The sequence below is a fragment of the Phoenix dactylifera genome, unplaced genomic scaffold (assembly GCF_009389715.1).
Source record: "Phoenix dactylifera cultivar Barhee BC4 unplaced genomic scaffold, palm_55x_up_171113_PBpolish2nd_filt_p 000276F, whole genome shotgun sequence".
NCBI classification, from domain to species: domain Eukaryota; kingdom Viridiplantae; phylum Streptophyta; class Magnoliopsida; order Arecales; family Arecaceae; genus Phoenix; species Phoenix dactylifera.
In genome coordinates this window covers 596,547-609,253 of record NW_024067761.1, presented here as the reverse complement: position 1 = coordinate 609,253, position 12,707 = coordinate 596,547, and the positions used below count along the sequence as shown (strand labels likewise).

The 12,707-nt window shown below is 34.6% G+C and overlaps 1 protein-coding gene across 3 annotated transcripts in view; it reads left to right on the top strand.

Moving 5' to 3' along the window:
* The first annotated feature begins 1,463 nt into the window (after nucleotides 1-1,463).
* The window catches only part of LOC103695703 (regulator of telomere elongation helicase 1 homolog), a 29,511-nt gene continuing 18,267 nt past the window's right edge, over nucleotides 1,464-12,707 (top strand). For 2 of the 3 annotated variants that reach the window (XM_017847002.3, XM_026800623.2), the window contains exons 1-14: nucleotides 1,465-1,808; nucleotides 2,561-2,820; nucleotides 3,540-3,679; nucleotides 5,193-5,274; nucleotides 5,399-5,549; nucleotides 5,765-5,927; nucleotides 7,074-7,250; nucleotides 7,461-7,585; nucleotides 7,754-7,799; nucleotides 9,622-9,775; nucleotides 9,883-10,037; nucleotides 10,138-10,229; nucleotides 10,317-10,424; nucleotides 10,580-10,648. In XM_017847002.3, the coding sequence (XP_017702491.2) occupies nucleotides 1,707-1,808; nucleotides 2,561-2,820; nucleotides 3,540-3,679; nucleotides 5,193-5,274; nucleotides 5,399-5,549; nucleotides 5,765-5,927; nucleotides 7,074-7,250; nucleotides 7,461-7,585; nucleotides 7,754-7,799; nucleotides 9,622-9,775; nucleotides 9,883-10,037; nucleotides 10,138-10,229; nucleotides 10,317-10,424; nucleotides 10,580-10,648 (1,824 nt within the window). In that variant the 5' untranslated portion in view covers nucleotides 1,465-1,706. Of the gene's footprint in view, nucleotides 1,809-2,560; nucleotides 2,821-3,539; nucleotides 3,680-5,192; nucleotides 5,275-5,398; nucleotides 5,550-5,764; nucleotides 5,928-7,073; nucleotides 7,251-7,460; nucleotides 7,586-7,753; nucleotides 7,800-9,621; nucleotides 9,776-9,882; nucleotides 10,038-10,137; nucleotides 10,230-10,316; nucleotides 10,425-10,579; nucleotides 10,649-12,707 lie in introns of all 3 variants that reach the window. The other variant, XM_039117820.1, reaches the window with a different exon arrangement.

The window sequence follows — 12,707 nt, the reverse complement described above, 5'->3', positions numbered from 1 at the left end:
GTATTTATCAATGAAATAGGAGGAAAATTCGTTTTAAATCATTTCCCTACCAACTAGAACAAAAAATAATCTTTTTATTTCATTCCTAAACCACCCCTAACCTTATAATAATATAACATAACACATATATAATATAGTACATAATATTATGCATTTTTATATTTTAGAATATATATAACATAATATAATATAATTACTATAGATAAAAATATATAATAGTATAATGTAATGCAATGCAACATTGCTATCATATAATAATATGTTATTATTATAATAAATTATTGTTATCATACACTATATTATATTTTATTATTATCATAATATCATATATGATTGTTTTCATATAATATAATTATTATACATAATAATATTTATATACTAAAGGGCATTATGGAAATTATGGATATATATTGGCAATTTATTCGAAAAATAGTGATGCAAAAGAATATGAGTAACATATTCTAAAGCTATTTTTCTATACATAAAAGAACATAAGTAAATTGTTTTCTTATCTAAATGTTGCCCGGAAACACTTACCTAGGAAAATACAAAATTTTGAATACCTTTTAATGGCCCGTTTGGTTAGGATATTGACAATTTTTGAGAATTATTTATTGAAAAAATATTTATGGAAAAAAAATCAAATTTTCATATTTGATTGGTAGAAAAATTACTCAGAAATATTACTATGTTTCGTTTCTGATAATCTTATACGAAATATTACTGGATTTTCAACAATATTTTTGAATAAACAGTTTAAGTAATAATTTTTTTGGGTTTATTAGTTGGCATTTATGGCACACTTACGTAAACATTATCGGTATTAACTATTTTAAATATTAAAATATATTTATATGAGTTAATAAATATTTTTAAATTAATTGTATATATTAGAAAATACATTTCTTATTATAAATAAATTTTAGTTTATTTTGGTGTATAAATAAACACATTAGTTATTAATAAATCCTACGTTAGATTTATCGATAATTAATAAATATTTTTTTAATAATTAATATTTATTAATAAATATATTGTTATATTAAATATATTAATATAATAAAAATATAATAGATATTAATATAATCAATAGTAATCATATAATATTATTAGTATAATATTAAGATAATATAAATAAGGGTATTCCGTCAAAAGATGATATTTTCAGAATCAGAAAACAAATAATACCAATGTAACTTCTCTTTTAAGGAAAATAAACATAGAATCTATTATTTATTTTATTATTTCTCGCATTCACTTTTTGTACCAGGTGATATAGAATTTATTTTTCTCTGTGAGATAACTTTCAATAGATCCTTAAAAAAAAACAAAAATACGATGGTGAAAAAACTATTTTATTTAAAATAAGCAGCGCAAATATTAATCATAGCCGTTATCTTTCGTTACAAAGTGATGAGATGCGGGCGACCAAGCGGCAATCTCCTTGCAGTGATCCGAAAATAGGCCTCGTTGGCGGGAAGGCGCCGTCCACATCAGCTTCTAAGGGTGTCGCTCGTCTTTGGTTTTCGGGGGTTTCCTCGACACCTCGGCCCGCGTCTTCACTATCTCCTTCCTCAAGAAGCTTTCTAGGGTTTCCCAAGAACCCTCACATTCCTCGAAAAAATTTCGAGGGTTTCCTCAAGAATCCCCGTCCCCGTGCCCTCTCTCGAACGGACGGTGCCCAGTCTATCAGAAGCTCGAGGGAAATGCCGATCTACAAGATTAGTGGGATCGATGTGGATTTCCCCTTCGAAGCCTACGATGGCCAGATCGTCTATATGGAGAAGGTCATCCAGTCCTTGCAAGAGGTTTGATCTCTAAAATATCCGAATCTTCCAAGAATGTCGTCCATGTTGTTCTATTGAATCCTAACTAGTTTTTTTTTTGTCATTTGCTCGCTGAGATTAAAACAACATCTTTATTACCTTCCCGGAGTTTCTTTTGCGATTCTTTTCTTTTACGATTAATTCAAGACCGTGTAAATTTGTTTTTATCCCATCTATTTATCCCGATTCTCCAGAGAAGTCTTCTTTATCACTTTCTTGAACCCTATTCCAGTTTTTGTCATCCAAGCCTCTATTTTTTTTTGTATTCTCCTAGTTCTTTTCGCGATTCTTTGTTCTTTGACAGTAGGATCATCTGAAGAGCCGTTTAATTATTTCACCCGAACTCGAACATTTTCTCCGTCTTCATTCCTTTGTAGCTCTTTTTTGTCTCTTCGTCCGTTTTTTTCTTTTCACTACCACTTTGGTCTGAAAACAATTCTTCTAACTGTTAGGTTTATATCTTGTTTTTATTTTTCATGCTATAATCCTACTTTATGACTCTTACAGCTCAAAGATTATATATCCCGATCTCTCGTTTTCTACTATTATCTGATTCTTCACAATTTTTTTGTCCTTCATGTTCTTGAAAACCTGAACTACGCTCAAGCTGGACAATCTTTTTCTTTCTTTATTTCTTTCTTAGACAACGTTCTTCTTATCTCCAAGTTTCTGTTTTCTTAAAGATTATGTAACTCTCTTCGGAGCAAATCTGATTTAATTTCCTGTTGCGGCAGGGATGTAATGCTTTGTTGGAAAGTCCTACTGGAACGGGAAAAACTTTGTCCCTCCTGTGTGCAACATTGGCTTGGCGGAAGAGTTTGGGTGACTTCCTAACTACGACAAATGAAGAGAAGATTCGGTATTCTGGTAATCAGCACTCCCAAAGTCAATCGACAGAGAATCCAGGATCAAATTATCCTGTCATCATATACACTTCTCGCACTCATAGCCAGTTGAAGCAGGTTATTAGAGAGCTAAAAAGAGTTAACTACAGGTGAAATCACCCTTCTCATTTAGTTTTTGTTCAAACTAGGTGCTCCTTTGACCATAAAAGTATAAACTAATTTGAAGTTATTTTGTGTGCTTGCATTTTCTTTGAGTATTGGATTTGAGGCAGTATTCTACAGATCTGCTCCTTAAATGTGAATCACTTAAAGCCTAAATTCAAGGTTTCTCAGTTTTTCTTCTTCTTTGTTTCCCAACCATTTCCCTCTATTCCATCTATTTTGGAATCTTAACTGACTTTTTGTTTGGTTATGGTCCGAGGAAGTCTCAATGTTTTGCTGATTGTGGTAACTCATGGTTTGATTATGTACCAGAAGAGGCATTTTTTTTTTTAGATAACCTTTGATTCCCTCTTGCATGTTGCTCCTTCCTTATCTCTATCATTTTAGACCATTTGTTATGAAATATCTTGTATATTAGTTCTTTAATGAAGAATATCTAGAATATTATTAGATAATCTAGTGATTCTTTCATTTTACATCTTCTCGGGCAGTTAGTTTTGTGCTCTTTTTTTTTTAAAAAAAACCAATAATGGACTTTGAATAACACGTATTCTACAATGGTGGTGGGTACATCCTCTTTTATTTTTCTAACATACTTTTCACATTGTTGTAGGCTCAATATCAATATGTCATAACTATTGTTTGTTGTAGTTCACATTTTCTGGACTTGTGCCTGTTTAACTTTTGCTCTGGTACAAGCTTGCAGGCCCAAAATGGCAGTATTAGGTTCTCGTGAGCAGATGTGTATTCATGATGAAGTACGCTTACTTCGTGGTGGAGCACAGAACAATGCTTGTCATTACCTCTGCAAGAAACGGCTCTGCCGCCATTATACTCGTGTTTCTGGTACTAATGTTTACCTGATGCTTGATATATTTCAACTGATTTTATTTATTTTGCTCATGGAGATATCTTATATGCCTTTTGTTTTATATCAGGCCTTCAATTAAGTCTATTTTAGTTTTTTTTCTATGTCTTGCATCTCATATTTTAATCAATGGTGGACTGAAATCTCTATTTTGCATCATCATTTTATGTATTTGAGGTGTCATTTATTGCCCCATTCAGGCACATGTATGATTTCAGCTTTTCATGTCAAAGAAGATTATGATTCGATTTATGAGAAGACTTCATCTCTAAGTTATCTTGTTCTGATGATCAACTCTTTGTCAATTCCCTTTTCTCATTATGTTGCTGGTGGTCTTGTTTGAGAATGTTATATTCTCTATGTCGAGATATCTCCCAGCTAATCATATTTTACAAGTTCATCCACCATAATGTTTGTAGTTTGTCAATTGCCAGATCATGTGCCACAACTTTTGCATCTTCATCTTCTTGTGATTCGAAGATATCCACCATAATATTTATAGAGTTTCATAATTCCTTAACTAAATGGTGTTGCAAATGGCTGGAGAACAGTTTACCTTATGAGCTTGATGGTAGAGAGCAAGAGGTTCATAGGATTAGGGTGACATATTTTTTAACTGAGATGTTTCTTTGAGATGGCAGTGCACTTGAAAGGTTAGTATGAAGAGGAATAATGGTCAGTAGGCAAGTAGGATTATATGGAGGTTTTTTTTTGTGTGTGTGTGTAGGGGGGGGGGGGGGTTGGAGGTGAAGTGTTATTCTGCAATCTTTGTCATTACTTGGGAGAAAGCATGAGGGCCTCATGGATTATTACCAATATTGTTTTTCTATTATTTTTGAGAGATCGTGAAGGCTGGTCTTCTCATTTCATGACGTAGATGTTTCGATCTTATCCCTTTTTCTTTAATTTGAACATATTTATACATAGCTAGAGAGCACAATTGTCAAATAGCCAAGAAAGCACAGGTACCTTAGATGAAGCATATAGTTCTGATGAATCTGTTTTGGTAGTTAAGCAGTTGAGCATTGGAGGAAAAAAATAATGAATGGTTTTTTTATTTCGTTATTTTCCCTGTATTGTTTAAAATTAGCTAAAATTATGGCAGAACTGTAGTAGCTAATGTAGTAAATAAAGCACAGTATATCAGATGACATGCATAATTCCGATGAAGTTGTCATAAATCTTAATAGTTAAGCAGTTAGCATCAGAAAAACCACTGAAAAATGATGTATTTTCTTTGTCTTATTATCTCCTCTGTATTGTTTATAATTCTCTAAACTTATTGCAGAAGTATAGGAGCTCTTCTACCTTTACATTGATTGTTATATATATATATATGTATGTATGTGTGTCCATATATATGTAGGTGTGCACATATACGTATACATATATGATATATGTATATGCATCAATGTACTATGGCTCAATGTTCCTTTCTGTTGTTGTTGCATAAATTTTTGTTCAGTTGCTGATCGATATAAATTTTTGTAGAGTACATGAAGTCACATCATGAACTTGGAAATGAGCCTTTTGACATAGAAGACTTGGTTAATATTGGAAGAACCAAGGGGCCGTAGGTTCCTGTAACACACTTGCCTTTTTTTTTGGTTTGTTTGACAATGTTATAAATTTTTGTTGCTTAAATTAATATGACAAACTCTATTAGATTACAAGTATGAAATTTTATTCTTATGTAGATGCCCATACTACATATCCCGAGAGCTTCACAAGGTTGTTGATATCTTGTTTGCCCCTTACAACTATCTTATTGATCCTGGAAATCGGCGTTCTCTCATGGGTATCCAATGGAACAATGCTGTGCTTATTTTTGATGAAGCACACAATCTGGTATTGAAAACTTGCTTCTAACTATTGACATTAAAATATAGCATTTTAGTATAGGGATGATATTGTAGGTCAATTTAACAATTCTGATTGTCTACTCGCTTATTCTTAAGGTATAGTAGAAGAATAACATCAATCCAAAAATTCATTTTATATGGTGCTATATATTCCATTTTTGTAGCTTCTTAGAAATGAGGCTGTCATGGGTTGATATGCAGGAGGGCATATGCGCAGAGGCAGCTTCATTTGACTTGCCTTCTGGTTATCTAACTGCTTGCATTTCAGAAGCAAAACAATGTGTTGATGTTTGTATAGCGAGGAGGGCAATTGAAAATTCAGCTGATAAGCAACATGACCCAGATAATTATGCTATTCTTAGAGGTATTTCCAGCATTCAAGCCATTATGATAGTTTTCTATTTTCCCTCTATTTTTGTTGGGATGATTATGCACTCCATTTATGAGCTTGATCATCTTAGAATTAAGTACCTTTATGATCTTTATATAGGCCTACTTGTTCCCTGGGTCAATGGTTAAATAGAGAATTATGTTGATTGCTTACCCATTGATCTACTTCCATGGTCCGCTAAATGGAGCGCCTTTTGAAATTCTCTCTTTTCACCACTTAGAATTTTAGAGGCAGCAATTAGGATGTTGCATTTATCCAGACGTTATGTTCTATCGGAGCTACACCATTCTTGAGTCCTACACTAGTTCTAATTTTGTTTTCACTTCATCATGAACCTTTCATCCTATTCAACCCATCAACTTGATTTTTGTTATTAGAACTCCACATGTCAGAATGCATATACTTACATTTTGACAACATTTCCAAGCTAGTCAGCCTTGAACGGAACACATCTATTTGCTCATGGAATAAGGTTTTTTACTTATGACTGAAGTAAACTTTATATTTTTTTATTTTTTAAATGTTGGCATCTCAGTCTTCCCCCACAGCCCCAATTATTGAACTCTTTTGTTCTCATGCCACATGCTGTTTATTAGGGTTCCACTGAAATGAACTGGCAAGAATTCTCTCTTGTTTTGAAATGATTTATTATTGATTTTTTAAAAATCCGATATACTAATGTTATCTGCTAGATTGTTTATGCAACTGATAATTGCACTACAGCATGCCATGATGCTTCAAGCAGGATCATTACCCTTGTTTCATGACTATGTTATTGTAAATATATATTATCACAAACGATACAGCTGGAAATCAATTTGACACCATACAAATCTTTTTACTAGCTCAAATTTGTAGATGTATTTATGCTTGCAGATTTTTATTTGTGCACATCTCAAGATTCATTTAAGCAAGATTGAAGGGCAGAGTGTATGATGGAAGGACACCTTGTAAATGAAGAGGTGTCGGTTGTTATGCAACTGAAGTCATAGTATTGCGTTTTACTGAATTTTATTTAATTCACAAGTGAATTGATGTTAAGCTGTTTCTAACAGTCTGTTGGTTATATTTAACATACCAAATAGTTTTCTTATATGTAACAATATAAAATGGTTGCAGCCCTTCTACTGAAGCTTGAAAAGCGGATTGCTGAGGTCGCTATTGAATCCAAAGAGTTAGGTTTCACAAGACCTGGGAATTATATATATGAGTTCCTTTCTGATCTTAACATAACATATGAGACTGCCAATATGCTTATTGATACAATTGACAATGCTGCTCTGCTTCTTGAGGAAGGTATTGCATCTACTTTAAGTGAACCTTTGTTTTGAATTAATGTCTCTTTCTTCTTATTGTGACCTTCAGACATTATTGTATTTATTGGTAAGTGAAAATTTATTTTACTCTCGATCCTTCAAAAAGATCCTTTTTCTCCCTTCTTAATAGACAAAGTATAGAAATTCTTTTTGCTGGACGATAATATGATTTCTGTCCCCAAAATACTAGAAAGCATGACTGAAACTGGTATACAAACAAAAACAAAGGGAACAGTATGCAGATTAGAAAGCATCAGGGATATTCTCAATATTATCTTCAGGGATGGTGGCAAAAGTCACGCAAAGTTTTATCGTGTAAGTTGTTTTAACTATACATGCCTGCATTCAATTTTCTCACTTTTTAGGTTAGGTTTCTTTCTTTTTCCTTTTTTTTAAGTTTTTACTTAGAGTGAGGTCTGTAAATTGTTTTAACTCCATGACATATAAGTATTTAACTGATTACAAGGACATTGTCCTTTTAAGTTTCATGTGCAGGAATCTCAGCAAAGTAACATGGATTCATTGAAAGGTACTGAGGCACCACTATTTGAAGTATAAGATACTGATGCATTATGTTCTTGATATCAATTGCATATCCAAATGAAGTGATGGTTCTCTTTATCTCAGGCACACACATCATTTTGATTGATGCCTTTTTTTTAACAAATTACAATCGACTTTTACCATGCCTATTATCTGGTGTTTTGACTACCAAATGGAAAAAGGCAGTCATGGCATGATGTCACTTCAGTGTTCATCTCAAATTGTTCTGTTGTAGCTGATAATTTGTATTCTGTATACTGGTTTCATGTTGGTGCTTGTGAAATTTGTACTGCCAAGTACTGTTCCAAACCATGTAATGTTTACTAATATCTGTCTAGGATTGTTTATGTTTGACAGTGATTATGATTTTTGTAGAAAATTCATTTTGTGCTTCTTCCATGTTATGTGTTTTAAGGTGTAGCAGCCCTTTTTTTGTTCCTTTTTCTACAGATTTTATACTGTTTTTATGGTTTGCAGTCCTTGAAGCAAAGCTGGTATCAACTAAAACAATTGGAGAGTAAAATATTAAAAATCTTGAATTTTGCTTTTGTGGTTACTCTTTAAAGAATACCGCTCTTATGCTGACTTCTGCTATGTATCTTTTTTCTGCACGCATCTATTTTGACATGGTATTTTGTACCATACCATACCAGACGGTACCAGGCGTACCATACCACACCAGTTCGGTATGGTATTGGTGGCGTACCAATCCTTGGTATGTCAAAAAAAAAATCCGTACTATATCGACACTATGCTAGTGTGGCACTGGTACGGGATTCGGTACCGGTACAACGAACCTTGATTTTGAATATTTATCATTCTTTGATGAACTCCTGGTAGTGTTATAGCTTGCTGACTTACCTGCCTTGTTACCATCCTCACAGCCATGAAAACTTATGCCCTTCTATTGCTTGGTGCTTTCTTTGGCTCATGACCTGCCATCTGGGTTGTGTGTCTTCAAGCATCATCTCCGCTTATTTTTCTGGAATTTGCTTTTTGGCCACTTTTTGTGCAGTATTTCTCATTCCTATGCTGCTATCTACCATCTCTTGTTATGGATCTATCGCACAAATTGACACACACCAAGAGCGAGAGAGTGAGAGAGAGAGAGAGTGTGTGTGAGAGAGAGTATGTACGCTTTAAGTGAACTTCTACATGTGTTCTTTTTTTCTTTCTATGAGGCAATACATACTGCATACATTCTACAATCTACCCCTCCGCTTGCATTTGATGAGTCATCTATAATTGCATATATTAACATATGCTTAAATGTCATTCTCTTGCACTTGCTCAAGTTTCACCTATGTTCACAGGCTTGGTACTAGCAACAAATTTCAGTTTAAAATGACATAGAAGTTGAACATTTGTAGTCTATTCCATGGGTTTGCGGAAGTTAGAAAATATAGAAGTTAAGGTTATCTACTCATTTATTTTGGGATTCTGGTATTGTAGTTAAGCATTTGAATATTTTTTTTATTAATTCATGCGCTGAAGTTGTTTTGATGGTTTTTAGTTTAAACTAGTATAGCAATGCAACATACTATTTAGTTGCCACTGCCTTTTAGAATTTCAATTGGCATCTATGCTGCTTAGGATTGTTAATATTTTTTCCAATTCTTTGTTGCGAAGAGATTATTTTCTTTTCTAGATTAGGTGCTAGGAGAGCATTGCAATGTGTTAAATACATGCTTGCATACATGTAAAAATGTGCTTACATCTGTTCTTACATATTACTAATATATTATTTTTAACATGATTGTTGAAAATTAAGGATAGGTTTTCTCACGGTTGATTTCTTGTGTTCTTAGCTGGTGGTGTAGGCAAGATATCAAGGATACTTAGCTGGTGGTGTTTCAACCCAGGACTTGCTATGGAAGAATTCATAAAGCTGGGGGTCCGCTCTATCATATTGACATCTGGCACTTTGTCTCCCTTAGATTCATTTGCCTTGGAATTGAACCTGTATGCCATATTCCTTTTTCTTTGCATGCTTTTTTTCCTCCCCACTATTTAAACTTTTTCCCTGGCAATTGATATCATTTATCTTTAAATTTCTTTCTCAACTTCAGTAAGTTTCCAGTTAGGTTGGAGAACCCTCACGTTATATCTCCCCATCAAATCTGGGTTGGTGTTGTACCAAGTGGTCCGTCTGGTTACCCATTAAATTCTTCCTATCGGAATCGTGATTTACTAGAATATAAGCAAGAACTTGGCAATGCTATAGGTAGGTATTAAAAGATAATGAAACCCTTTTTAGTTTTGAGCTGGTCATACTACAATCTGTTTATTCAGATTAGCTTGTTTTCTCCATGGCTTCTTTGCAGTTAATTTTGCTCGAATTGTGCCTGATGGATTGCTTGTGTTCTTCTCTTCATACTACATGATGGACCAGTGCATTGAATGCTGGAAAAATATGGTAAGGAAGGAGATAATTTCATGAAGATTGACTGGAACACCTTTCTGTAAATTGCTCAGCTGTTGATCAAACTGGAGTTTTCTACAGGGTCATTCAAGCTCAACAGATTTCAGCACAATCTGGGATAGGATCTGCAAAACTAAACAACCTGTTGTGGAGCCTAGACAATCATCACTTTTTCCACGTGCAATTGAGGTACAGTATTCCATTAAGTGTCATTTTCTCTGTTATGATCGGATCATTCCCATCACCTCAGGATGATGCGTCCAAATTTCACTTTTTTTTTTAGCAAAAAAAAAAAACAATCATTTTATTTTCCCCTGCTATCTGATGGTTTTCTTTTGTTTCAGGATTTTGAAGCAAAATTGCGGGACAGTACTACTTCTGGGGCAATTTTTTTTGCAGTTTGTCGTGGCAAAGTTAGCCCTCATCTTTCTTTATTTAATATATTTTTAATGAAATTCCAGTTAAAGACTAACCATATTCTTGACCTGAATAAAAACGTGACTCCGTTTTGTTAAAGAAACTTACATTAAGACTAGAAAGTCACTTTTAGGAAGCAAAGGAGGGTGAATAGAGGTCCATTTATGTGTGCTTTGTCTCAAATCTCAAAATATCTTTTATGGACATTTTCATGTTTTTGAAAACAACAATGGAGAACCACTTAGAATGTTTCCCTGGATGAGTTGAACTTGTGAGCTATTGTATGACAGGAAAAAATTGAAAGCCATCAGTCAGGGGCGGCTCAATACATTCTGGGGCCTAAGGCGAATCCAATGAATGAGGCCTTTTTTTTAATAATAATTTTTTTTAATAAATATAAAATACTTCAAAAAAATATGAAAATAGATAGCTATCAAGTACACTATTTCAACCATGAATCTAACAAAGATAGACAAGAAGCCTTTTCAATTTAATATAATTCTTGAATGGAAGCACATAAAAGTAATTATTCTAAATGAAGGGCCATAAAACTGATTAAATAACTGAGATAATACTTGGCAATACTGTTTACCATGTCAAGCAAGAGCCGGATAGGAAAAGGTCATCCCATGGCACTTCATGGTCAAGGTAAAGAAAAGGATTTGTCCATAAAGAAACCTCTCAATAAGAGAAAGTAGGGTCATTATGGGAAATTCACTCCATCAAATTAATAAAAGTCCCATCCCACCATCTCCCCTTCAAGTGAGTACCCAAGCAGCAACTGCAACATCACGACACAGCAGCCATTCAACCCCCTCCCTCCTTTTCTCTCTCTACCACCCAAGAGGGGAGAAGAAACCGAGAGGAGAAAACTAAAAGAATCTCCACCCTCCAAGACGTCCATCTCCAATCCCCCTATCTTTCTTCCGGATGGCCCAGCTGGATCAGGAGTAATGTGAGGGAAGGAAAACCAAGACCAAAACCAAAAAAGAGAAGGGATGAAAGGTAAGAGTGGCTTCAGGCGTCTATCAAGCCAACCAAATCCCTCCTCTCTCTCTCCCCCCCCCCCCCACCCAAAACAAAACTACTGTCCCCAACTTCCAAATTGCCCCTCTGCAGGCCAGGAAACTCTCCACCGATGGAGGGGGGAAGATTCGTAGCCAGCTCCTGATCCTGTTTATATGGGGCCTTTGCTTCCTTTTGGTCAACATCCCGGGGCCTTCCATTGGCCCGGGGCCTTAGGCGACCGCCTCAGTCGCCTAAGGCTCGGGCCGGCCCTGCCATCAGTTCATCAAATATTGCAATTTTTTTGATCGCAAAGCTCTATTGCTTCTAGAACAGCTTGCAAAAGTATGGCTTTCACTTTTCCTTATTAATACACTATCTCTAGCATCTAGGGGCTCCAATATGTACATGTACAGGCGATGGAAAAGGTCCCCAAGAGGTGGGTGGGGTGTCAATCCTGCATTATATGGAATATTTTATGAGACGTTGACACTCCACAACAATTTAAGACATGTAAAAACCATAAAAATCAAAGGGCAAATGTTTTGGAAGTTTGTTTGTGGGACATATAAATCAAGGATTTACACTGTTGACCATAATCTACTATTCTGATAACATATAATAATCAAAATATTAGCCATTTTGATATTCTTGAGATCTGTGTTGAATCAATTTCTTATCTTGCAATGAAACGTTTCTATTATATGCCTCTCTATGCATTACTGAGACGAGATCAAAAATTAAGATAGTGCTTTTGGGCAACGAAATGCTGTAGAACTTGGGAAGTGCCATGCATTCTCAATTTAAATGGCCCATCATATATTCTGCGTTGATATGTTTTGATTGAAACCCTACTGATATGGCTATAGCTCAACTCCCTCCCTCTCTCTCTCCACATTTGTTTTTGGTTTTTTTGTGAATCGCCTGTACAATTGTGATGACAGTTTGGGAGAACGCAGTGTCGAGTTATATATATTTAAGGCTTTCCACATTGAACACTTTAAGCTTCTTGTTTCTTAAATGACGGTAAGGTGTTACTGTCAGATGCTG